This window comes from Mya arenaria, chromosome 11, assembly GCF_026914265.1.
Source record: "Mya arenaria isolate MELC-2E11 chromosome 11, ASM2691426v1".
NCBI lineage: Eukaryota > Metazoa > Mollusca > Bivalvia > Myida > Myidae > Mya > Mya arenaria.
Genome location: NC_069132.1, coordinates 34,954,295 through 34,980,586, shown reverse-complemented (window position 1 = coordinate 34,980,586; position 26,292 = coordinate 34,954,295). Strand labels below are relative to the sequence as shown.

General features: G+C 34.6%; 2 protein-coding genes across 2 annotated transcripts; one reads left to right on the top strand and one right to left on the bottom strand.

The window, feature by feature from the left end:
* Nucleotides 1-1,018: 1,018 nt before the first annotated feature.
* On the bottom strand, nt 1,019-12,635 carry LOC128208490 (protein FAM98A-like). Its single transcript, XM_052912053.1, has 11 exons — nt 12,537-12,635; nt 9,700-9,905; nt 9,256-9,333; nt 8,650-8,750; nt 7,755-7,865; nt 6,989-7,183; nt 6,549-6,648; nt 5,565-5,647; nt 3,134-3,236; nt 2,432-2,602; nt 1,019-1,230 (listed from the first exon to the last, which is right to left on the bottom strand). Exons 1-11 carry the CDS (start codon nt 12,578-12,580, stop codon nt 1,019-1,021), a joined length of 1,404 nt encoding a protein of 467 aa, XP_052768013.1. The 5' UTR covers nt 12,581-12,635.
* An 80-nt stretch (nt 12,636-12,715) lies between these two features.
* LOC128209155 (cytoplasmic dynein 2 light intermediate chain 1-like) lies at nt 12,716-26,199 on the top strand. The gene is made up of 15 exons (XM_052913055.1): nt 12,716-12,775; nt 14,041-14,117; nt 14,652-14,707; nt 15,420-15,454; nt 16,050-16,119; nt 16,604-16,692; nt 17,327-17,582; nt 18,010-18,087; nt 20,475-20,554; nt 21,543-21,613; nt 22,305-22,350; nt 23,540-23,591; nt 24,176-24,268; nt 24,653-24,739; nt 25,360-26,199. Exons 2-14 carry the CDS (start codon nt 14,069-14,071, stop codon nt 24,722-24,724), a joined length of 1,047 nt encoding a protein of 348 aa, XP_052769015.1. The 5' UTR covers nt 12,716-12,775; nt 14,041-14,068; the 3' UTR covers nt 24,725-24,739; nt 25,360-26,199.
* Nucleotides 26,200-26,292: the final 93 nt, after the last annotated feature.

The following is a 26,292-nucleotide window of genomic DNA, read 5'->3' as shown; positions in this document are numbered from 1 at the left end:
TGAACATCAAAACCTTTTCTGTTCAATATAAAGACAATGCTTGGACCTATGGTCCACAAACTTGGTGGGGAGGTTAGCCATGACCTATATAGCCCTATTGATGTTTGCATTAACAGATCAAAGGTCAAATTCACCAGACTGACCAGTCATTGCCATCATTCAAAACAGGTACATGTATTTTGTTGTGTTTACAATGTTTTAAAGTAAAATTTCGCCATTGTCATATTATCATGAATATTGATTACTACCTTATTTGACCTGCTAGCAGTTATCTGTATACATTGCATTGCCCATATTTGTAACTTCATATTTCCCATTTAACTGATTCACTGTTGTAAGGAGGATGCATTCATGTTTTTATGTAAACTATTACTCACTTATTCTTATAACAACATTTAGAACTGGTCAATGACTATATCAAATATCTTCATCCTTGGAAGCGATGTTGGTCATAAACCTAAACAACTCACAAACAATTAATGCAAAATGAATCATTGGCTGCCTCTTATAAGAGGGCATACATGTACATGTTTTACAAACATCTCATGTTGAATTTCGTTATTAAAACAACTTAAGGCGGTCATTTTTGCACAATTGCCCATTTTTCTACCAACTTTTTCTTTTCAAGAAGCTACCATCAATACTTCATACAACAAATGTAGGCAGAAGTTAAGAAAAAATAACAACACTGACTAGTAGATTTAGTCTAATGTAGACATGTTGAAATACTAGTAGCTAGTTTATTGCAAGATACTATAGATGTTATTACCAATATTAGTAAATACAGAGAGCCTTATTGGTTGCAACATCAACAGTTAAATCATTTAAAACAAGGTAATTAAAGCTACACAAAAGTGAAGCAGTTAACATAACAAGCATTTAAAAGGTAAGTCTTGTCGAACACTTCTTGAACTTAAATTGCCTTTTGCAATTCAAACACAAATGTTGTGAATCATTTACAAGTATTTCCAAACAAAGTACCCAGTTCATAATCATTTGCAGTGAAAAACTATTCCTGTCAGTTCCTGCCTCTGTCCCTACCCCCTCTCCCTCCCCGCCCCCCTCTTCCTCCTCTTGGGCCCCCTTGACCCCCTCCACCACGGCCATAACTGCCATCTTGTTGACCACCTCTCCCACCGCCTTGGTAACCACCACCTCCTCCTTGGTAACCACCACCACCTCCCTGGTAGCCACCGCCTTGGAAACTTGCATCACCTTGGTAGCCACCACCTATTAGATAAGGAAAGTAACAGGTAGGTATATCCTGAAAAATTTGACAATTTAAACAAGGCCAAAAAAATTAATGCCATATGACAGTGTTACCTAGTCATACCTAATTTATAAACTGTCATTGATTCAAAGCCTTCATTCCAAGCTCAAGCTGTATAGTAAAACTGAGATCATTCAAACAGGCTGTCATACGATCAACTGGATCAATCAAGCTCCGGGCTTAGTCCCAACCATTATTCCTTCTTTTTTTATATAAAATATGCTGGAGTGAAACATAAATAAGTCAAGGACTCAAGCACACTTGCCAGTCCCTAATATACAAATCATGTGCAAAACCTTATGATTACCTCAAGGTCATACATTCGCACATTTCTCAAATGCATGTTCCAAAATAAACAAACAATTGTCAGGCATTAAAATGTTCACAAGCTTTAAATATTGCAATGACAGATGAAAAGAATTTGATGAGATGTGAAAAAAAAATAACACCAATTACGCATGTTTGCTATTTACTTGACAACGGTATTTGAGACGGAAATTGTGAGAAGTTAATGATATGATTCTAATTGTGAGAAATGTAAATGAGAAATAAACAATTGAATAAACCCCTACTACACTGATCTATATTGATATTATGAATCAACAGTTCAGCTAGACAGACATGATGCGCAAATCATCCATCCTTGAATTTGCAAAACTTAAGTCTGACTTAAATATGCACGGTCATATTCCAATGACGCTTATCGAGAAAATGTGCTTTTTTGTAAAAATAAACCTTGCTATTTATTCACCATTGATTGCATTTTTTCATTTCACATTTGGGTCATTTGAAACATGGGATCACTCGGGGCTTTAGCTTGGGACTAGGCATTCTCGAGCGATCGCAGTTTTACTGTATTTTTTTAAAAACACCTAAATTAGTGCAAAATAATCTAGTCATGTCAAGATGTTTCCACCATACAAACTCAGTCAGTGCAAAATGTGCATGCTGAAAGGCCTTGCACTTAAAATATCTCTATTTGTCCTACGGAAATTCTTGTACTTTTTGGGCATTGTATAATAAAAATCTGTAACAGAATGGTCTTTCAATTTTTATTTTTGAATTCTCAGGCCAAAATGGCCTGTGATTTAAAACTCTTTTTTGGTCAGACTCTAAATCTAAAACTCACAATTATTTTTACTAAAAAGGGAGACAACCTACCTCCCTGGAACCCTCCAGTAGCAGACTGGGGACGGCCATATCCTCCACCCCCCTGGTTCCAGTTACCCCCCATTGTGTCCCCTCGGTTGTTGTCCCAGCCCCCCTGCACCTTGCCTCCCCGACCTCCAGAGTCAAAACCACCACCCCGACCACCGCGACCTCCTCGTGAACCTGTGGAAAATATACAAAGGAATTATTGAATATTTGTTAGAAATATTGATTAAAATGATCATCACTATGCCACAATTAATCAATAAATTTGTTTGGTCTTACCCAACTGACAAAAAAATAAAACAATCATAAATTTTTGGGGGGTTTCTTTTTGGCGAAAAAGGGGCATAACTCAACAATTATTAGAATAAGAGCATAAAGTTTCATTAAAAGTCAGAGTTATAGGCCTTGCTATGCATGTGAATATTGTCACAGGCAACATGTGAACAAAGTTTCATTTATATATCTTAAATGGATTGTGAGTTTTGGCAAAGCTTTTTGCACAACGTGGATGACAATTAGGCTATTACTATACCTCAATTTATTTTCTTAAAAAAACTGTTTTTGGGGTGCAAAACAAAGCTGACAAGGACAAAACCAAGGCTTTCACAATACCTTAAACACATGAGGTAATATTGGAATTCAATTCATATTACTTAACAACCTTTCAGAAAGACACACATGTAATATAGTAGAATTTAAGCAACTTACTTTGAGGCCTCTGGCCCTGGGGTGCGTCTTGTCTCTTCATGAAGGATGGCATTTCTGGTGGCGGTGGTTCAAGTTCCCAAGCGCGACCCCCACGGTCCGAGACCTGCATTTGTCAAATATAAAACATTAACTAAAACTCCAAGCAGAGCATCACAATTCTACACTGAGACTTCTGGTCCTTGGGAAAATCCTGTCATTTCATGAAGGACAGCAATTCTGCTGGCAATGTCTATAGCTTCGGAGGTGAACCTTCATCCATTTTTTTCATATATATACAGGGTATAACTCAAAATATATCATAGCATGAGTGAATTTTTATAATAATCCTACGTGCCTAGTCATTGTTTACATGTGAACCAATTTTGCTGGGAATATCCAAAGAGTTCACAGGTTTTTCTCAAAATTTAAGTTAAACTAGAGCTATCACTGAAGGTGATTAATACCCCCGAATGCCGCCTCTCATTATGATTTATCATTGTATGAAGTTTTATGAAATTCCATCTAGTAGTTTTCAAGTTACTGTGTGGACAAAAGTTTGACAAAAAAAAAACCACAGAAAAAGGCAATAACTCTGTAATTTGCTAAAATAGTGTAATGATTCATGTACACTGAACTCCTTCTCATTGTGCTGTACCATTGTATAAAGTTTTATTACATTCCATTCGGTAGTTTTCAAGTTATGCTCTGGACAAGAAATAAGTAACAAAGGGCAATAACTCTGTAATTGGATGAAATAGAATTGCGGTTCCTGTACACTGCACTTCCTCTCATTATGATCTATCACTGTATGAAGTTTTATTAAATTCCATCCAATAGTTTTCTAGTTATGCTCCGGACAAGAAAAAGTAACAAATGGCAGTAACTCTGTAATTGGCTGAAATAGAATTGCAGTTCCTGTACACTGCACTTCCTGTCATTATGATCTATCCCTGTATGAAGTTTTATTAAATTCCATCCAATAGTTTAAGTTATGCTCAGGACAAGAAAAAGTAACAAAGGGCAGTAACTCTGTAATTGGCTGAAATAGAATTGCAGTTCCTGTACACTGCACTTCCTCTCATTATGATCTATCACTGTATGAAGTTTTATTAAATTCCATCCAATAGTTTTCAAGTTATGCTCCGGACAAGAAAAAGTAACAAAGGGCAGCAACTCTGTAATTAGCTGAAATAGAGATATGGTTCTTGTGCACTGCACTTCCTCTCATTGTGCTTTACCATTGTATTAAGTTTTAATAAATTCCATCAAGTAGTTTGCAGGCAGTCAGAAAAATGGCCACTTCACTTGACCTCACAGAGCTGTCTGCTAGTACAGACTGCCAGTACATTTCTTTCAAATATTCAAATAATTTACAATCAAATATTGCTAAAATTTACAAGATGGTTTATTGAATGTATCATATCCATATCTTGTGAATTTCAAGTCTCACAAACACTTATAAATACTACTTTCAAATAAAAAAATTCATAACTGGCAAACAAATTCAAATTTCCCAGCAATGTTGATTGACAGATCTTGAAAGTTCATGACCCTCTAACAGCCAACTGAATTTCACTACCAATTCCTGTTTACTACAGGTTTACTATCATAGTATGAGGATGTAACTGCCATATGGTGGGAAACATCCATTATCTGGGGTGATATATACTATCAAATGGCTTATTATAACACATTTCGTGGAAGTATTGGTCGAAGTATATGAGACTTTATTTATCTAATCTCAAATGAGAAACAAATGGACAAATTCTTCTGAACCACTCTATCAGAATCATATAACACCCGGAGCCATGTGAATGTTTACAATCACAACTGCTGACCAGAGCAGACCTCATAAACCCGATTAACCACGCCTCCTCTGCCAAATAGGCTTAATTGCTGTCCGGAGGGATATTTGGGGTCATGCACCCAGGCCTTTAAGTTATGCTCCAGACAAGGTAAATTACAACGGACCGACCGACAAACCGACCGACCGATCGACCACAGGGTGACTCCAATATACCCCCTTCAAACTTCGTTTGTCGGGGGTATAAATGTTTCAATATTGTTCATAGTGACAAATTGAGTCTCAACTGTATTCATAACCTTAAATGTCTGAGTGCTATGGATTTATACATTGGGCAGGTATTTATGCCTTTACTAGCATGGATGAAGGATTTCTCAAGCTATATGGTCAGATAAAGGAACATTTAATCATCTTCATACTTTAAAATGTGAGAGGAAATGCATTACCTAGTTGCGCTCTTAAAAAATGAACATATTTTTTTTACTTACATTTTCAAAATTCAAGTAAAAAATGAGTTTCTGTAAGTTACTGTTTAGTGTTTACGGTACTCAATATTATATAGAATTAGTAAATTTGAAGGAAATTTTGATTGAAAAAATATATATAACCAACAAAATACCTGAAAGGGTTGCTTTAAGGGTAAATTACCTTTGGTATCAATATTTTGTTAAGAGCAGTTTTTGTTGCTTCCCTTGCAGTACCACTGCTAGTTTTCTCAATCCGCGTTAAGTCTGAAATAAGATTAAACGCCATGATAAAATGAATTTACTGGTAAACTTGTATTCTACAGGTGTAAGAAGGGTAGTTTCTCCGAAATATGCGACCCAAAAGCACAGGTGGAAACTGGCTATGAGCATTGCCAAGTAACCTGCAACTGATTGCAGTTGATTAATAGGGAGAAATTTAGAGAAAATTGCTGTCTATGATTCTGTTGAATGTTTTTTATACGTGTCCTAAATTTAAATATTAAAATTCAATATTGTGTAATATTTATTAAAATATGTTAACAAATGGCATATTGTGGCTATATTAGACACGCACAGCAGGTGTCTTTTTGAGGACTCTACACACTAAATTCGAGCCAATTCACCCAATTCAGGGAACTTCTTAAAGTCCATCAAATTTGATAATAAGTCATGTATAGAGTCATGAAATATTACAAGTTGACTATGCTTGTCACAATTACCCATCACCTAAATGATAGGCTGATTTGAATGTCTGCTACCGGCCAATCGGCTATCACTATCCACTAAAAGCGTGGGTGCATACACCGCCTTGTATGTAAATTAAGAAAATGGTCCACTGAACACTTGGTTTAACATCTCAATACAAAATTGTCATCAACTAGATTGAGAAATGTTTCACTCTGTTAACCATGTAGTTGGTATTTAACGTTCATTATACAATAGGGTATGGGTTTATATACATCACGTCAGCAGTATGGGAATGTGCACTAAGAACAACCAGCGTCAATGTTATGCTTTTCATGGAAACAAATTGCATTTTTTAGAGTAAAGGTAAGCATTTTTCAAGTTGCAGAATTTGAAAATTCAGACCAACGCAAAAGACCCCATGCACAGTAATAAGGGCATGCGCGTCTAATAAAACATTTTTGGTACATCAACTGCCTACCATCTCTTGCAGACAAAATTTGTGGAACTCCAACTTCTGTTGTAGGTTTTAACATTTTTCTTATTGGTTGATAGGCTTCCGCTATTTTGTTTTCTAATTGCTGAAATAAAAAAACCCATGTCTTTATTGTAAGTTAGAACTGCATTTTTCATTTAGATATTGAAATTAGTAAGGTACATAAAAAATATATTATAGCTTTACTATTCAACTACGAAGCTAGCAAGATTGACCTCTTGTTATTTTGTGATATTATATAATAAGCAGAAAATTGAAGCAGTACCTTTAATAGTTAAATGAAAACACAAACAAAAACATGCAATGAGCAATCTTTGACATATCAAAGACATGATCAACAATATGTTAATATATTTATCTTTATAAAGGAAAACAATATAATGTAATATTCAGAAATTATGGCCAACATATGACCTATAACAAACCTTTGCTTTATCTGACCACATGAAAGACTGTATAGTGACATCAAGCCGTTTTAACAACATGTCTCTTCGAATGCGATATTCGTCACTCAGGGCAGAGTTAATCTTATGGACCAGATCCCACTGATTGTCTGAAAGCCTCACTTTAAGAAGGGGTTTTCCAAGGGCATCTGGGTGCTGGCCCATAACTTCTTTGATCTAAAATAAAATAACTTATTTTCTGTTTGACAGCCTCACTTTGAGGTGGGGTTTTCCGATGATACATCACTTCCTTGATTTGAAGATGCAAATTCCAAAAAAAATAATGTTTTATTAACTTCACTTTAATAAGGGGATTCCCTATTTCATATGTGTGATAGCCTATGATATAGTGGCCTACTTATGTAAATGCCAAATCAAATAACAATATTTCCATAGTTTGACAACCTCAATTCAAGGAAGGGTTTCCAAACTGCATCTTGGTACCGTAGTTGCTTTGATTTGAAAAGGCCTCACTTTGAGGTGGGGGTTCCCAATTTAGGTCCTGGTGCATCACTTCCTTGCAGATGAATATGATAATAGTGTTTGATTTGTCTGACAACTTCACTTTGAGAAAGAGTTACCCAATTGCATCCTTGTACTGGCTCATGACCTCCAGGCTTGGCAAAATAACCCATTACAATGTACATGTATGACATAATTAAAAATTTGATTTGTTTGAGAGCCTCATTTTGAGAATGGGTTTTCTAATCATATCTGTGCATATGACTGCCTTAAAAGGCTTTCTCACCTTAGCTTCCAGTTTGCTGAAAAGCTGGAAAGCATTGATGTTGGCAGGAGGTTTTGGGAACCCAAGAGCAATCAGCATCAGTTTCATGTGCTGCGCAGTATCACTCTCATACTGTAACAAGGAACCACATCTCAAGATAAAATGGGACATTTTGAACCAGTTTTTGTTTTCTTGGTATTCAAATAGTTTACCTAAAAAATGTGGATAGGATGGGGCCACTTGCTCTAAATGACAGTTATTAAATGTTCAAGGTTATTGATATTAAAATGAAAAAATATAATGAGTTTTTAGGGGAGAAATGATCCTTTTTTGCTGTTTAAGCCATTATTTTTTTTAAATAACATTAGATATAATAATTATTAATAATATGCAAAAAATATATGTTTTGCCTACCCCAGGGGTTAAAGAATTTGACAAAATCAATCCATTCATTGTGAACCTTTTTTCAATGATGGCCCGTATATATACCTTATATACATGTAATGAGCAAACTTGAAAGTAATCAAACATGGATTAACAACTGACAATTGACTGGTGCATAACTTACAAAGATGCTGAAAAGAAACCTTATTTAATAAAATACTGTCATGCAAATATAAAGAGAAATAAATGATAACAAGGTCAAAAGCATGTTTCGTATTGTTCATAATTTACCCCAAGTCTTCCAATGAGTCTAGGATATCGGCATAGGTGTCCATCGAAATCTGCTTATTTCTTACACGTTTTTTTGACAGTTTGAGCTCGTCACATAAACCTATGCCCAATGGTTAGATTAATTAGGTAACAACAATAATAGGGTGCAGGGTTTTACCCACAATCCAAGGGGCATGAGCGAACTGGCTCCTTTTACAGAACATTTGGCTTTCACCCTACTACAATCATACATATATCTCACCTGGCTGGCTATTTCACTAGGTGTGGTAGGTTCAGAACTCAGGGCGGCAGGATTATTGCAGGCCAACATTCGTACAGCCTGGAGCTCCGTGACCAGGAAATCTAGGACAACACATGTGACAATGGATGAAGTTTTCTAGGACAGACAGTTTTTCTATAAATGACCCCTGCATATAAATGTAAAGTCATCACCCGCATATCACTCTCATTTTATATTATCGTCTTATTTATTCTACTTTTATATTGTTTGTCAAATAACATTGATAGTCAATGTAACAAAACAAAATTTTTGAGTTTGAAACTGATGATTAAATAAGTACTGAAAGTTTTAGCAATTTTGGTGAATGAAACCATGTGGTCAGTGCATGGTGTTCGAATTCTGATTAGTAATGCATTGAAAGGATATATATGGTCATCACTGCAATATAGATATATAAAAGTTTCAAAATAACAAATATTATGGTTACCTACTGTAGGAGTTTGTAGTAGACATGTTTTGTCACTAGTCCCTGTGTGTTTCATATTAATATAGTGTGCTAAGAGTTGGTAGTGGGCATGTTTTGTAGCTAGGCCCTATTTGTTTCAAAATCACTAATAGAATAGTTACCTAGGAGTTGGTAGCGAGCATGTTTTGTCACAAGTCTCTGTGCGACAGGTCCATCATTCAGTACGGGATAAGGACAGCCTAAAGTTACATGTGCAGGAATTAGTTACACAAAAACAGATACATGGGTCACCTTTTATCATTTGGTTTATAAACCTATATATATATAATTTAGGTGCAAACAAGAATTGTGACCACTTGTTTGTGTATTGAGTGTCTCTAGTATCACAAAAGAAGAAAAGCACTAAGCCAAGGCATTAAAATGTTTAAAAGTTTAAATCATTATTTTATAATAGTTGATTTTAAATGCATTCTTTATATCGCCATTGCTTCTTGGGGGGTGGAGGGGGGTATATAAGATATATATTCCAAGACCAATAAAAGACAACACAAAGAAGAATACAAACATCAATAGATGTATAACAATGAACCAATTGACAACATTACCATAAGCTCTTAGGAAACTGCTAATTTCCATCAGAAAGTAAGAGGCATCATTAGGGCCAGTTACTGGGTTGACAGTTTCCTGGAGTCCAACAAAGTCACGGAGCTCCTCACATAGCCAGGAGACAAGTGTTGTGTACTCCACAGACTCTGGACCACCTTCTAGAGCCTTTCCTAACAGGGCTTCTTGTAGCAATTCACCGTCATAACTGTAGTAAAAGGAAACTTTTGGTTACTGAGGTAAAAAAAATATAACAACATTATATTAATCTCACTGGCATTTAACACAATCTTGAGTGTTGTCTTATGTTGTGGAGGAAACAGGAGTTTGAAAGGAAAAACAAGTTTGGCTGAGTGATCACAAACCAAACTCATATAGATTTACTAAGATGCATTGTTGAGTCAGCCTTAGGCACTACAATGTAGGTAAATGTCATAAGTGAAATGAAATAGAAGTGACACCAATTCACTGTCAAATCCAGACATTTGAAGACTAGAAGTCTAATGTTCCCGGGATCATTAAGTCTGGAGCCAGGAAAATGAACTTCTTCTGTTTCAGTTATAAAGTATTTGGCTATTTCCAGGTTCCGCTGTTACAGCTTTAATTTCTTTAGGTTGATATTGTGTATAATTTAATATTAATGTTATGGTTTTAGTATTAAATGTCTAAACTTAGCTGGTAAATCATAAACTGATATGATAGAAGTAATATGCTTTATGGGTCACTTCCTTTTCTAAAGATTAATGAACTTGACACCCCTACTCTGTAATGTAATTTATATACATGTATAAGGTTCATCCATGAGAGTTGTTACAATGCATCATTTCATTTTCGTCATGTGATGTTAGTTTATAACTAGAAATGTGTCCATAGGACACGGATGCCCCCACTTCGATTTTTTGTCACAGAAAATAAGCCATAATGATTATTCAGGATAATCTGCACATATAGGATAAGTTGAGTTGAGTTGGGTTTTACGGCATTGCAAGACTGTATAGGTTATATGGCGCCATTCAGGCAGGAAAAAACTTGTTGGATCCACATTGGACACATACTTTTCAAGAATTAGATTGGAAACATATATTTTTGAAGTATTTTTGGCAAAAAAGGGCCTTAACTGCTAAATGACTAAAGCGATTTCCATGACTATCGAACTTGATCAAGATATTATGGTCACAAACATGTGTTTAAAGTGTGGTGAGGATTGGACAAACAGTTTTCAAGAATTAGATTGGAAACATATATTTTTGAAGTATTTTTGGCAAAAAAGGGCCGTAACTCCTAAATGACTAAAGCGATTTCCATGACTATCGAACTTGATCAAGATATTATGGTCACAAACATGTGTTTAAAGTTTGGTGAGGATTGGACAAACGGTTTTCAAGAATTAGATCGGAAACAATCTTCGGGACGTACGTACGTACAGACAGACCGACGTACGTACGGACAAGGGCAACCCTATATGCCGCCACTTTGTGGGGGCATAAAAAAGCAGTGAAAGGAATAGTAAGTGTGCTTCTAGAAGCTGATGAAAGAGCATCACATAAATATGAAGGGAAACTTTGAAGTTTCTTTTTGTACTGTTTAGAGCAGATTCTGAACTATTGGAGACTTGGAGAATTAATGTGGAGCATTGCAGTACAGCTTCTACTTTTCAGGTTCAGACACCCGTAAGCCTGGATCATTGCGATACAGATGGAACAGGGTCAATGGTTTGAACCCCTGTATGCATGCTTAACAATTAGGACTGTTGATTTCACTGATATATTGTGAGACTAGTTTATAAGCATTTTGTATGCTGGTCCTGTTGAAGATAAAGTATAGGTGTTGCAGTCTTCCTGTTGGTATGTTCCGAGTGAGGCTTTGGATAATTAAACCTTGATTCTTGAACCATAATAATCATTTCCAACCATTTTGTTTTGTCAGTAATCATTTTAATCAAGTGTATATATTTCTCATTACATACTACATTTCTGGGTCAAGGAAGTCTGAGAAAAGGTTTATGGTTTTATTTAAGGCCGAGCTACATGTAACTAGGGAAGAAACATTACCGAAGAAACAGAGTGAAATACAAGAGATCCTTGAATACTTGAGAAACAACCATTTAGGGAACATAAATAAAAAAGTTTCTACTGATAGCTTGTGCCTGAGACTGATTACCTTCAGCTTGCATCGAAATTTGTGTAAGGTAATCTTGGGTTAAGGAATAAAGAAGTATTCTTGCTAAATTAGTTTAGTGTATGTAATGTTGTCAGTGTAATGTATATAGCAGACCCAAAACGGGATGGTTTAATATAGCTTTATTTCATTCATACTCATACGCACACGATCTCGAATCTAATCAATAACTGAACTATCAACATACATGCAACTGTTAGCCAGAGGCGGGCTTATCATACACAGAGGCGGGCTTATCAATACTGGGCTCTGATTGGCCACTACAGTGTAATGCACCAGTCAATTGCAACCACGCCCCCCCCAGGTCTGGGGGTATATCGGGGAAAAGGGCCATATTTTTACCTTTCAGGCGTCCCCGCAGTGCCGGGTGAATGCGGTGGTTTTGCCTTACCTAGGGTCCCTGGGGTGCAAGGGCATTTGGCGGGGATTTTACCACCAGTTCGTCTCCGCAGGGCGGGCATTTCACCCGGGGTTGGCTGGACCGAAAGTCAAAGTCCCCGCTATTCCCCGGACCTGGTGGGGCCGTGGTTACAATTGACTGGTGCATAACTTACAAAGATGCTGAGAAGAAACCTTATTTAATAAAATACTGTCATGCAAATATAAAGAGAAATAAATTATAACAAGGTCAAAAGCATGTTTTGTATTGTTCATAATTTACCCCAAGTCTTCCAATGAGTCTAGGATATCGGCGTAGGTGTCCATCGAAATCTGCTTATTTCTTACACGTTTTTTGACAGTTTGAGCTCGTCACATAAACCTATGCCCAATAGTTAGATTAATTAGGTAACAACAATAATAGGGTGCAGGGTTTTACCTCAATGTATCATAAACGTATGCTAAAAAAGCGTTTAGGGAGGTAGATCAATTTGTAAACATTCCATTTCTCGAAATTATTTTGTAAGTCACTTGGTCTATTTTAACTGTTATATCCCTTAAATATGTACTAAGAACGTTTTTTTGTTACTTCCTTGAAAAACAAAACATGAACCCTGGGGTTAATGCTGTAAATTGGCATTTATTCATGATTTGGGCATGTTTTACTGACATAAAAAAATATCAGTTTCGAGAAATTCTAGATTTACTCATTGTATGGTCAACTGTATAGAGCACTTCCAACAGCTTCATTGTTGAACTAGCTGTTGTAAGGACGCTGATTTTGTCGTCTGCATATATTCAAAACTTTGTTCAGACATACACTCTTTCTTTCACTTAACATCATAATTTTAAAAACCTGCGTATAATCTGTAATTTATAGATACACTTTTAACTTTCTTTTCTTTAAAGTTGCTTTGTATTAAACTTTTGTGCATTTTGATATTCGGATTTGCTATGCAATCAATTACATTTCAGGTTGGCTTTCATACAAAATGTTGACTTTAAAATCAAAATCAATCATTTCAAATGATGTGTAAATTTATGTTTGACTAGTCACCTGATTATAGAAGAACCAAAAGATTCAAGAAATTAGGGTGGTATTATTGTTTTGTGTTATTATTTATCTTCAAATGAATGTGTCCAGTATTGTGACAGGTGTGTGATTTTAATGCCAATATTTTGGGCTGTAATTTTTCCAGTTAGTTCTGTCTGTGTTTGAAGGTTTGCTGTTGGAATGCAAATTCCCTGTATAAAAATGATACCAGCAGCCGCAGCACCTGGCTTCTGCTTAAAACTGTAGTTCTTGGAATCTTTGAGTTCTGGTTCTATGCTCTCTCATCTTCCGCTAATTTTTAAAATAGGCACTAGTAAAAGCCAAGGGTCTTTTAATAAAGGGCTAGAGTTTTGTATACCGATTACCCAGTCATTGAAATAAGTCTTTTGGATAAACAAGCTTGAATTTTAATTTCTAATACACAAGTGCCTGCATCAACATCAAGCCCTGCTACATAAAATAAGGAAATGAGAAATATTTTGCAATATACAGGTGTCATCTTGCACTTGTTCTATTTATCATCAGAGACCATACAGGACTTCAAAACTGAATGCAGATACTACCTTTCACGCCCAGATGAGACCACTATCTGGAAAATAGTGTTTTTTTATAACACAACATTTAAAAAAAAACATTTATGAATGCCAGTTTGATCTATTAGTGTAGATTATTGTGTGTTGTTAACTTGTGTGCTTGCCTTCCAACAATAGATTTTTTTTTTAACAAATTACAGAACCAACCACCTAGATTTATCCTAAAAGATGACAACCCTGTGGGATCTTGCTATTGAGCAAGCAGGCAAAGACCAAGGTATTTTGTTCTTTTGAACAAAAAGATGTGTTTAAGACAAGTCATGTAGGCCACAATTTCAATGGCGAGTTCATCATTGTTATGTAGTCATAGTATTATGCATAACTTTTAAGTTTCAAACATTTTCCTGGGACTAGAAAATCTTACCGGTAATGCAACACATCCAGTGGCATTGTTGTGTATATTTAAAATTAAATAATGCTTTTTTAATAATTCATGTCAGATGAAAATTTATACTTCTTTGTTCATCTTAATTATGAAATTATCATCTGCTTTTATTCAATATAATATGGTTATAGTTGAGGCGTTACATGTAAGGCCAATTTGCATTGACAGTATGTCCAAAATCATTATTGATCGTCAGCAATAGTCTCACAAGCCATTTCAATTAATGATCTATTTGTTTATTTATGAATTAAAAATAAAATATATAACAATGTTTAAAACTATTTGGCAAACTGCATTTACATGTTAACAGTACGTCTGTAGTAGCTAGTAATACCAGTAACCTATCTCCATTTTTTCCATGCACAGATGATGGAAAGAATGCCGAGGAGAAAAATCTCTTCATTGTTGGAGCAAAGAATTCTGTAAGTAAACAAATTCATGTACCAGAATAAAATAATATGATAGTTTAAATAGTTCACATACATTGTATATATGTATAACAGTATTTAACTACACATGTATTATAAATCGAAAAAATGCTTCAATTTTGCTGAGTTAAAGGGTTTCACTTGGTGAATGGCAAACATGTAGCAATTTTTGGGGGAAAATATATCCTTTGACCAAATGCAAGTATTGCCGATCGTTAGTTGTAGTAAAACTGAGTTACTAAAAGCTTGCTTCATGCATTTCTTTTAATGATCAAGTCTTTTGTTTAAAGCTTGGAACTGCTTTAGTAAAGTCATTGATTACAATTGATTATAGGTGCTTGTAAGAACAACAAGTATTTGTTCATTTTTTCTGAACACTTTTTTAGAAATAAGAAAAAAAGTTGAGTTATTGTCATAGTCTTAGCATCATTGTTTTCAGTGTGCAAAAACGTAACTTTATAAGAAACATTCAAAATATTAAAATAAAACTCTTAGTACACAAGTTGCCAGAGAAAATATGCATATCCAGCAAGACCCATGACTCTGGCCTTAATTATTCTTGAGTTATGCCCCTTTTTTCCACTAAAAAATAACAGATGAGCTCTTGGGTTGGCTTTGTTGCACTGTTGTAATTCAAGCATTGATTAAAGTCTCATTGTGTAGTTTGTAAGTACATTTTATGCAATCAATATTTGGTTATTTGCAGGGGAAGACTTCAATTATTCTCAGATTTTTAGAGAGGTAAGACTATTTTGAGAAAGCAAAGAAGACCTACATGTATACAGTAACACTATTGGATGCTGAGGGGGTAGGGGGAGGAGGGGATTGCACCTAACACACTTGGGTTGAGACCCAAAACCCATAACATGTTTACAGTCTCTTATTCATCTGTTCCTTGGGAAGAGGGTACAAAGTTACATGAGTGTCGGGCATCCCATCTAACCTCAAATCCTGGTGTGATAATCTTCTCAATATTAAAGCAGAAAGTCAAGATCAGTTACTCAACATGTCATTATAACTACATGTAGTAGGCGAAGAGCAAGACAGACTCGTTCATTTTAGTAGTTTTTGTTGTATACTTCTAAGTAATAATGTATTTCCTATTGCTTAAAAACACAAACATGATGATAATGATCATTATTATATATACAATTACAAAATGCTGGTATATCATAATGTAAAATATACATGTAGTATCTAAATTACTTTGAATCATTACTAATCCATAGTACAGCGATAAAATCAACTATCATTTAATAGTCAAAATATACATTGAAGGCAACAAAATGTAAATTATTATGCATTTATGTTAGATTTAAATTTATTGTATAAACAGAAATGAAGCACCAAAGCCCACAGTTGCCCTGGAATACACATACGCCAGAAGATCAAAGGGACATAATATGGTATGTACATCTATTTGGTCGTGTTTTATTACTGCCTTGTCATGTATAAATACCATTTTGCGATGTAGTTTGAAGTGTATTAATAGCTTAAATGTCGTATTTAAGTTAGGTTTTGTGATAAGGCAGCACTTATTGCATATCTTTATAAAGCAAAGACAAGGCAGCAGTATTTTTAGTTATCTTTGCTGCTACTTTGGTTTAAAAAATAATTTTTCATCCTCTTACCTAAAAATATCCCCTATTAACCAAACCAGATCTGCGCAACCTGCTAACAACCTGATTCAAATGGATTGAATAAGGTTGTTAGCAGGTTTCGCAGATCTGGCTTGGGTATTTTTTAAAGTTTATCCAACACTATGTTTATTAGTTGGTCATATTTATCCAATAATTTCTGTACACTAATGGCATTATTTGTAGGCCCAAACTAGCCAAAAGATGTGTATGGTTCAAGAATAATTTATGTTAAGTAAACTTCACTCCTCAGGCAAAGGACATTGGCCATATCTGGGAGCTGGGCGGGGGAACATGGCTGTCTAAACTCATGGATATTCCCCTCAATGCCGACACGCTGGAGTAAGTGTACAAAATAATGGGCTTAGTTTACTTTTTAGCTCATCTTCTGAACACAAAAAAATGTGGAGATATTTATAATTGCCATAACCTTGTTGTTGTTGTTGGTGGTGGTGGTGTTGTTGGTGTGCAACAATTTCTATTGACCATTACCTAAACACTGCTCAAGATAGTTACATGAAACTTTATATACAAAGAGTCATTGGCAATGAGTATATGTGTAGCAACTCAAATAACTTTAGTTAGACCAAGTGAGAAACGCAGACATGACTTCGGTAAGCTTTTGCTTGTGTGGTAACTGTATTATAAGTACATAAAGCACTTAGAACAAATGATTGCTTTTAAACATGGCTCCAAATAAGATGTTGTTGTAGAAGTAAAAAAATACCTTTATTGATGTGTTGATGTTGAGAGCAAAGTTGGAGAAATATGTGAGGAAACACATGCTGGTAAAGCAATATTGCTTCCCTTATTCCATAAAGGAACTTTTTTATAATTTGTAGACTAATCCATTTGCATTTTAATACAATATCTTTACAAAAAAGATATTGCTTACTTCGAGGTAAAGGCTTTTTTAGTGAATAAAAAGCATCCTTGATGAATAACCCTATTAATAATGATATACTTTGTATTTTAGGAATGGAGCGGTGATGATCTGTGTTGACCTATCTAAGCCAGAGGAGATTTGGTTCACCCTGGAGTCTCTCCTGGCCTCATCCCGGGCTCGTATAGAGGCAGCCATTGCAGATGCAAGACAAGACAACCCAGGTATCAGGGAGGCACTCCAGAAACGGGCTCTGGCTCGTGTGGGTGAAGATCATGCGGACAGAAACATGCTGGACCCTTTTCCGGTGCCCCTTGTCATTGTTGGCACTAAGTATGATCTCTTCCAGGTAAGATTTCTTTATTAACTAAAAATGTGAAATTTAAACCCTTTTTATATCCATTTAAAAATACATATAACTATTTTGGGTTATGTGTTCAAAAAAACCATTATTGTTTTATAACAACAACTTGATATTTAAAGAAAAAGTTTTCACTAGACACTAGATATAAAAAAGTCATTGTTTTCACTGCATGAAGCTTTATAAATAAAAGGGATAATCAAGAATGTCTGTTTTCTGACTAATGTATGGATACTTGTCGACTTCAAAATGTCAGCATTTGCACTTTCATGGAAATTTTACACCCCGAAAAATAGAAATTAAAGGTTAAATTTTAAGTTGTTGTTTGCCTGTTTAGTCAACAAGGTGATGTCAAAAACTTGATTCCGTTCTAAATTCTATTGTAAGGTAATTTCATCTTGGGTGTTTATTTCAGGATATGGATTCCGAAAAGAGGAAAGTGATCTGTAAATCCCTGAGATTCGTGGCTCACACAAATGGCGCAGTGTTACAGGTAATCAAAGTTTTATAGATAGTCTAGAAGCTTAAGTCTTACCAGGGATTTTTTTCTGGAATTTTGGGAGAATGACCAATACCCTTGGTATTGGGAATTGTTGATAAATAATTCTTGGGATGTTTTGAAATACATGTGTTAGCAATTTATTTGTGGTCTTTTATAACTGAAACAATGATTTTTCAAACAGTTATTTTTACAACTTTTTAATTGGGAATTTTAATTTTTGACCAGGCCTGGTCAAGTTTGGAATTTAAAATAGCAGGGCTAATGACAATTTAAAAGCTAAGTAATAGTGTAAGAATTTGGACTTGTTGATTCTTATTTTACATTATCATTGTTGACACATCTATAACTTACATAACTTAGCTCATCCCTTTTCATTTTATATAATTTGGAATTCTCTGTAGGGGAAAGTAGGAGCAGAAAGTGTGAAAATAATAGATTAACAGGTTTTACTAGTATGATAAAGGCAATTATTAAAACCCAGGCAGCTGTACAAGTGTACCGTACAGATGTTTTATGTGAAATAAAAGAGTTTAATGTTCTTGAGTATGAATGTATTTAATATTTAAGTATATATTTTACAATAAAAGCTTTTATTGTCTTCTGTACACAGTGCATACACCTGCCCTACATATGCCGTACCCATTGCTGTTCACCTAAAGTACACTTTGCCATACACATTGCCATAAACATTGCCTTACGTATTGCCTTACACATTGCCATACACATTACCTTACACATTGTTATACACATTACCATACACATGCCTTACACATTGTTATACACTTTGCCATACACATTGCCATACACATTGCCATACACATTACCATACACATGCCTTACACATTGCCATACACATGCCTTACACATTACCTTACATATTGCCATACACATTACCATACACATGCCTTACACATTGCCATACACATTACCATACACATGCCTTACATATTGCCATACACATTGCTTTACACATTACCTTACACATTACCATACACATTGCCATACACATTACCATACACATTGCTTTACACATTGCCATACACATGCCTTACACATTGCCATACACATTGCTTTACACATTACCATACACGTGCCTTACACATTGCCATACACATTGCTTTACACATTACCTTACACATTGCTCTACACATTACCATACACATTGCCATACACATTACCATACACATTGCCATACACATTGCTTTACACATTGCCATACACATGCCTTACACATTGCTCTACACATTACCTTACACATTGCCATACACATTACCATACACATGCCTTACACATTGCCTTACACATTACCTTACACATTACCTTACACATTGCCATACACATGCCTTACATATTACCTTACACATAACCTTACACGTTGCCTTACACATTGCCATACACATTACCATACACATTACCATACACATTGCTTTACACATTGCCATACACATTACCTTACACATTACCTTACACATTGCCATACACATGCCTTACATATTACCTTACACATAACCTTACACGTTGCCTTACACATTGCCATACACATTACCATACACATTACCATACACATTGCTTTACACATTGCCATACACATGCCTTACACATTTCCTTACTTATTGCCATACACATTACCATACACATTCCCTTACACATTGCCTTACACATTACCATACACATGCCATACACATGCTTTACACATTACCATACACATTACCATACACATTGCCTTACACATTACCATACACATTACCATGCACATGCCTTACACATTACCTTACACATTGCCTTACACATTACCGTACACATTACCATACAAATGCCTTACACGTTACCTTACACATTACTATATACATTGCCATACACATGCCTTACACATTACCATACACATTACCATACACATGCCTTACACATTACCATACACATTGCCATACACATGCCTTACACATTGCCTTACACATTACCGTACACATTACCATACAAATGCCTTACACATTACCTTACACATTACCGTATACATTGCCATACACATGCTTTTCATATTGCCATACACATTGCCTTACACATTACAATTCACATGCCTTTCATATTGCCATACACATTGCCGTACACATTGCCATACACATACACATTGCCATACACATGCCTTTCATATTACCATACACATGCCTTACACATTGCCATACACATTGCCGTACACATTACCATATACATTACCATACACATGCCATACATATGCCATATACATTTATTTCAGTACTATACTACTTAAAAGCAACAATTAATTTACAGTACTGTGGTACAGCAGACTAGGGGTTAGTAAAAGCCAATGGCACATGTGATTTTTATTTCCTACAAAAATAACACTGGGTTGGGTTGTTTAGTTTTTCAGCACGAAGATTGAACAACTTGTTCAGAAGGCGAGGGCTGTGATTACCAATCACCTGTTTGGAACCATTCCCAGGTAATTCTCTACCTTGTCAATTGTAAACACATGGGATGAGCATTGCACCTGTTAAAGTTGACACAAGCCTTAATTCTATATAGCAGGGATGAGAAATAGGGCTTGTTCATCAAAGTTTTGTTTTGATGACTGTCATTGCATAATAGGTTTTATATAATTTAAACTGTTTAAGGCAATGTGTAAGGCATTTATTGTACAATGATTGTGAAATATGTTACAACAATATTATATGTACATTGGCATGATGTTACATGAGAGCATGAGCATGTGGTATGGGGTAAACCTTGGTACCAAGAAGAAACCGGCATTCGCTCTGTAGTGCTCTTGTTTTAAAATAGATTGTGTATTCAGAACTGTGCTCTCATTAAGAATTGCTTAAAGCAACTCCAATATGAAAATGACATGACATCTTGAAAAAAATCCCTTCTTTTGGACCAAATTTGTTTTCACAGAAATGCATCTGAAAACACATAATTATTTTACTCTTTGATACTGAAATTGCAGGAAAAAAAAACAATTAAAGTATATAAAACACACCTAGTACAGTGAAGAAAAAGTTAGAAAAATGACAATAAAACCGCTCACCCACATGGACTCTTACATAAGCTAGGGGATAGTTTAACCTGTAAGACTTTAATTGAAAAGTGTTAGTAACGTTATTCAAAGCGTGTAATTAAAAGACAATATTTGAGCATATATCAACATATGTTGCAGGGTTCCAGCTGTCAGCATCTTATTTTTAACACTCCTAATGATTGTCAAACTTTATTGTGTCATAAAAAAGTGAATTTTACAAAACATGAGCTAGTCCCTTTAAGATTATTCAGAGAAAGAGACAAAATTAAATTAAGCTGAAATGTATTTAAGGGCCTGCAACATCTTCTATGGAGAACTTTGTACAGGTATTGAATAAATGCATCACTTGATGTTTATGTATGGTACATATCGGGAATACATGTGTCAAACATTGCTTTTGGTTTGTTTGCAGTAAGGTACTACAGACAGAATATAACAAACCCCTTATGGTTCCAGTCGGCCTTGACTCACTCCAGGCTATAGGTAAGAAGTACTCACCTTACAACAAATGATCAGTTAGGCTGCATCAATCTTAAATAAAATTGCAAAAAGATTTGAGCTTAAATATGTTGTACAAGGGAGCTAATTGAAAATAAAAAGCTTCCGAATTGTTTAAGACAGGATATATCAAAATCTTTTCTCTCCTAAATGATTTTTAATTTATCATTTAGAGTGATAATCCTGAATAATTATATCCTGTTTTAACTCCCATAGATTATTCACTGTAGATAACCGTTTTAGTCTTCTTGGAGATTTCAGAGACATTTGATAATGTTTAATAATACTTTCGCATTGTTTGATTCAACATGGTTTTACTAAGAACAGTGTTTTTAAGAACAGTTTTTAATGTAACTTTTTTATTTTAATTTGGTGATAATTGGAAGTAGTAAGTTTTTTTGTGGCCTTTAAGTTGTAAAAATTAAAGCAAACTTCTTTTACCATTTTGCACGGCTTAGATTTTGAGGATATTTTGTTTTAATAATTATAAAATCTAGCAAAAAATATAAATAAATACTTAACTACAATCTCATTAAAATCATAGCAACATCATGAAGCGAGTATTGTGGATCTGATTTGAATGAGATTGACTTGACTATATACATGTAATCTAACTCTATGAGCACCCTCTTGGAAGAATTCCATTGTACTTGTTAACCTTGCTGTCTTTTTGTAGGAAATGTTCCATTGTCAGATAAGGACGTTGGGCGGGTTAACGCCAGGTATGTCAGTATAGGATTGTGATTATTTGGAGTGTGTTGTCTTTGTTTTTTGTCCATGCTGTTGATATGGGAACGGTTACCAGCAGGTCGAGCATGCTTATGTTCAATAAGTTGGAAGTAAGATATAGTACAATGGTATTTTATATATCATGCCTCATTAAGAACGTTGCAACACTATTGGTTCAGAATTGGTCAGGAGGTGACCCTATATTTTTCCATGTTAGGTCAATAATTAATAACCTACCAAAATGGCATCTATTTCCCGATTCTAATGCAAAAATAAAACATTTCCCATAAGTTGATCACTGTAAACAGGTAATACATTAATTTATACATTAATTCTCATATCAGAATGGTAACCACTAGGTAGAGCTTAATAGAAAATCTTATAATTCAATAAGTAGTATGCTTATTAAAAGTTATGGGGTTAGAAGTTAAAAGTTATGGGGTTAGTAGGTGACCTGATATGGGATGTACAGGGCAAAGGAAACCATATTGGATGAAAGCTAACACCATAATGTATATATCATTTTGACAACCAGTTAACATTGATCAATTTATGGGAAATGCTTCATTTATTGATCAGAATAAAAAAATAAGACATTTTGGTACAATAAAATTTAGTGTCCCTGTATGGAAAAATATGGGGCTGCTAAGTGACCATCCAGGGCAAATGGCAATGCGTGATTCATGTTGGAGGCATGATATATGGAAATATTGTTATTATTTATTATCGGAAATAATCAGAGGCCATTTTGATTGATAAATTATCAGAAATAATCAGAGGCCATTTTGATCAATCATCAATTTCATTTTAAAAATGGAAAAAATATTGTTGCCAACACTTGCAAAATTATAATGAAAATATAAGATAAAAAAAATACCTTCCAGATCATTCAGCAATTACTAAATTTCTAGCCCACCGTAACTGTCGTGATGTAATACTTATTGTTACTATGTTTTTGATTAGTATTATTATATTTAAAACAAATCCATTAAATTCTAGAATGTCATTATTCAGATTTTAATGAAAGAGAGTGTTTTGTAATTGTTTAAAAACGATAATTGATATTCCAAAAATTCCTTATTGATTAACTCCTACTTAGGAGGCAAATGAACAATTTCGACAATACTCGTTCATCTTTTTATCGCTAGTGTCAATACAAAAAGTTTTGTTTGCTTCTTTCAGGAACCCTGTGGATTTATGGAAACATTGTTTTACAAGCTATTTTCCACAAACAGTAAGTTAAGGATGTTTTAAGTTCATATCATCAGCATAAGTGTTCTCTGACATGTTAAATGTTTAACGATTAAAGATGCACTCTAACTCCCAAATAAGCAGTACCACAGTTTACACAATTGATTTGATTTACCAAAAAGTATGAATGAATATCGAAAATAATGGTTCTTATGAAGGAAACTGAAAATTTGAAAGAAAGGTGCAGAAAACACGGTATTTCTACCTTTTTTTATCTCCGTAAATCTTAGGACCCACCAGTAATTTAATAATTGGGCATTTTCAGTTATTAAATTCAAGGTTACTATCTTGTTATCAGTAATTGTTTTTTTCCTAAAATGCATTATTTTGTAAGTAGTTCAACGTTTATCACTCAAAATTTATGTTTTTTATACATGTGTATGTATTGATTTTGAAAACAAGTACCACTTTAAAATGGGTCTGTACATGTTGGGAATGTTGTACATGTAAAAATGAAGAAAATTGCTCAAAATGATTATTAACTATTTTTACCATACCTGGTTCATTGATTTCGCATGTTTCTTTGGTATTGAAGGACTTCTAAGCTACAAGTAATACTTTTTACAGAACACTGATAACCCATCTAAGGTTGAAGACCCCTCCAAGGACCCAAAATATGCTGAGCCAGCAATAGACACGCTACGGGCACAGAAGGAAGAGGTTAGTTGATAAGGCTTTGCGACTTGGTACGTAAGTGTATAAGTTGACAAGCTTTTATAATCACTCAATTTTCATAATGGCTGACATTACTTTGGTTTAAGTTCCATTTCATGTGTCTGGCGTCTATAGATAGTGCTTATAGTAGCATTGGAATCGTTTTGACCTTTTCCCCTTATTAATATAGAAGTAAAAAAAAACAACCTCAGCTTTGTGCATGTACTCTATGTTTACATGCACATGTACATTTAAGTCAGATTTTCATAGTGATGTTAAGTTCTGGGGCTGTATTCAATATTATTCTCATACTTATCCTTAGGCATGCCTCAGTGCTTCCATGAAGTCTATTGGCAATGAAGTACAGTATGTGTATCTGTTTCTGTGTAGGAGTTGGAGCGATACCGGAGACAGTCTGAACGAAGATCGCAGAAGACTCGCTACGATGATGTGGCAGCTTAATGACTGTGATATCAAGTGGGTTTATATCTTAAGATGGAAAATTTACTATTTAATCTTTAGTTGTCTGACTTTTTTGTTTTATAAATGTATTTGGCGCTTCAGTGAATGTGTAAATACATCGTAAATTTATTCAAATGCTTTATGCACTCGATTTGAATATGAGTACAGGTTTCAATTTCTTGGAAAATCACATGCATCACAAGCTTAGGTAGTTTATTTCATGGAACTTAAGTTTGATTTTACTAAATAAAAATGAATTCATCGTGATTATCATAGAGAAACTTTTTTTTAAGTCCGAAAACTCATAAGAATGTAAATATAACACAAATTGTACACAAACGAAAATAGTGAGTTTAGCTTAATCCTGTAATAAGGATGTTTCGAGAAAATGAAACCTGGCCAATTTATGTTTCATGAATTCCTCTAGGTATGGACATGATTCTATGTTTTATGTTCAAGTGTTAAGCATTGTATGTACAATATAAAATAAACACTAGTTTCTTTTCCTTCTATATTTGGAACTACTATGAAAATCATAGTCTGATGTTTGTCTCAGACTCTCAGTTCAGTTTACATAACCCAATCCATGGGGTGTAAAAACACTGACATCGTGTGACTATTTTGTTTCATTTCAGGTACAGACCTCATGCAGAGAAGCATTCCCGTCCATGTTTGAGATTTATTATCAACGCAAAGATGAATAGTCATCTGTTTACTTTGAAACTTTAGAACATTCTTGAATCTTGGAACGTTTCTGTTCACGGAAGCTGGAATAAATTGTTCTTTCCGTTATTTCTGTTAAATTATTCTTATTAAATGATATTGTTTCAGTTTGAAAATAAATGAATTAATTCACTATGATTTTTGAGAAAAGGTGAAAAATTAAACTTTCGTCAGATCATGTATTTCAGCTACTGTAAGGCGTAAGAAAATGGCTTTGTAGAAAACCTCTTGAAGGTGTTTGCTCACAAAAATGGCAAGTCAACCAAACCTTTTACTAGTTTTCAACAAATGTGATAAACAGCAACTCAATTTGCTTCAATGTCAGATTTTTCTGTCCAGACCGGAAAAACATGATGGATAACTTTTCTTGGTCTAAATTTTTATTTTTAGGAGTTTTTCAGCAAACCCAATTTTATCAAAAATGCCTGCCTGGTGTGCAAAAAAATTGCGTCTGCAAGTAAAATTACTATCCCACATGTCACGTTACAAGATCCAACAACATACATCATTATTTCTGATTTGATAAAACACCTAAATTTTCTACCGTCAATGTATATTTCATTAGACTTATTGTGTACCACTTTTCATATGTATATGGTAAAATTCTGTGAACTTCAAGAACAACCCTCGTGCATTTTAATTGATTCAATATAAAATCATTTTATCTGTGATAAAACTGTACAAGTTGTCATGACTGTATTTCCATATACATGTATATTAAATTATTTATATCAATCTAAAATAAAAATGCAGAAAATTGATGTTGTTTTTTATTGACCTTTAATGAGCAGTTGAATAGTTAAATCTTTAAAAAGTGCTTCTATATTGATATATAAACCATATTT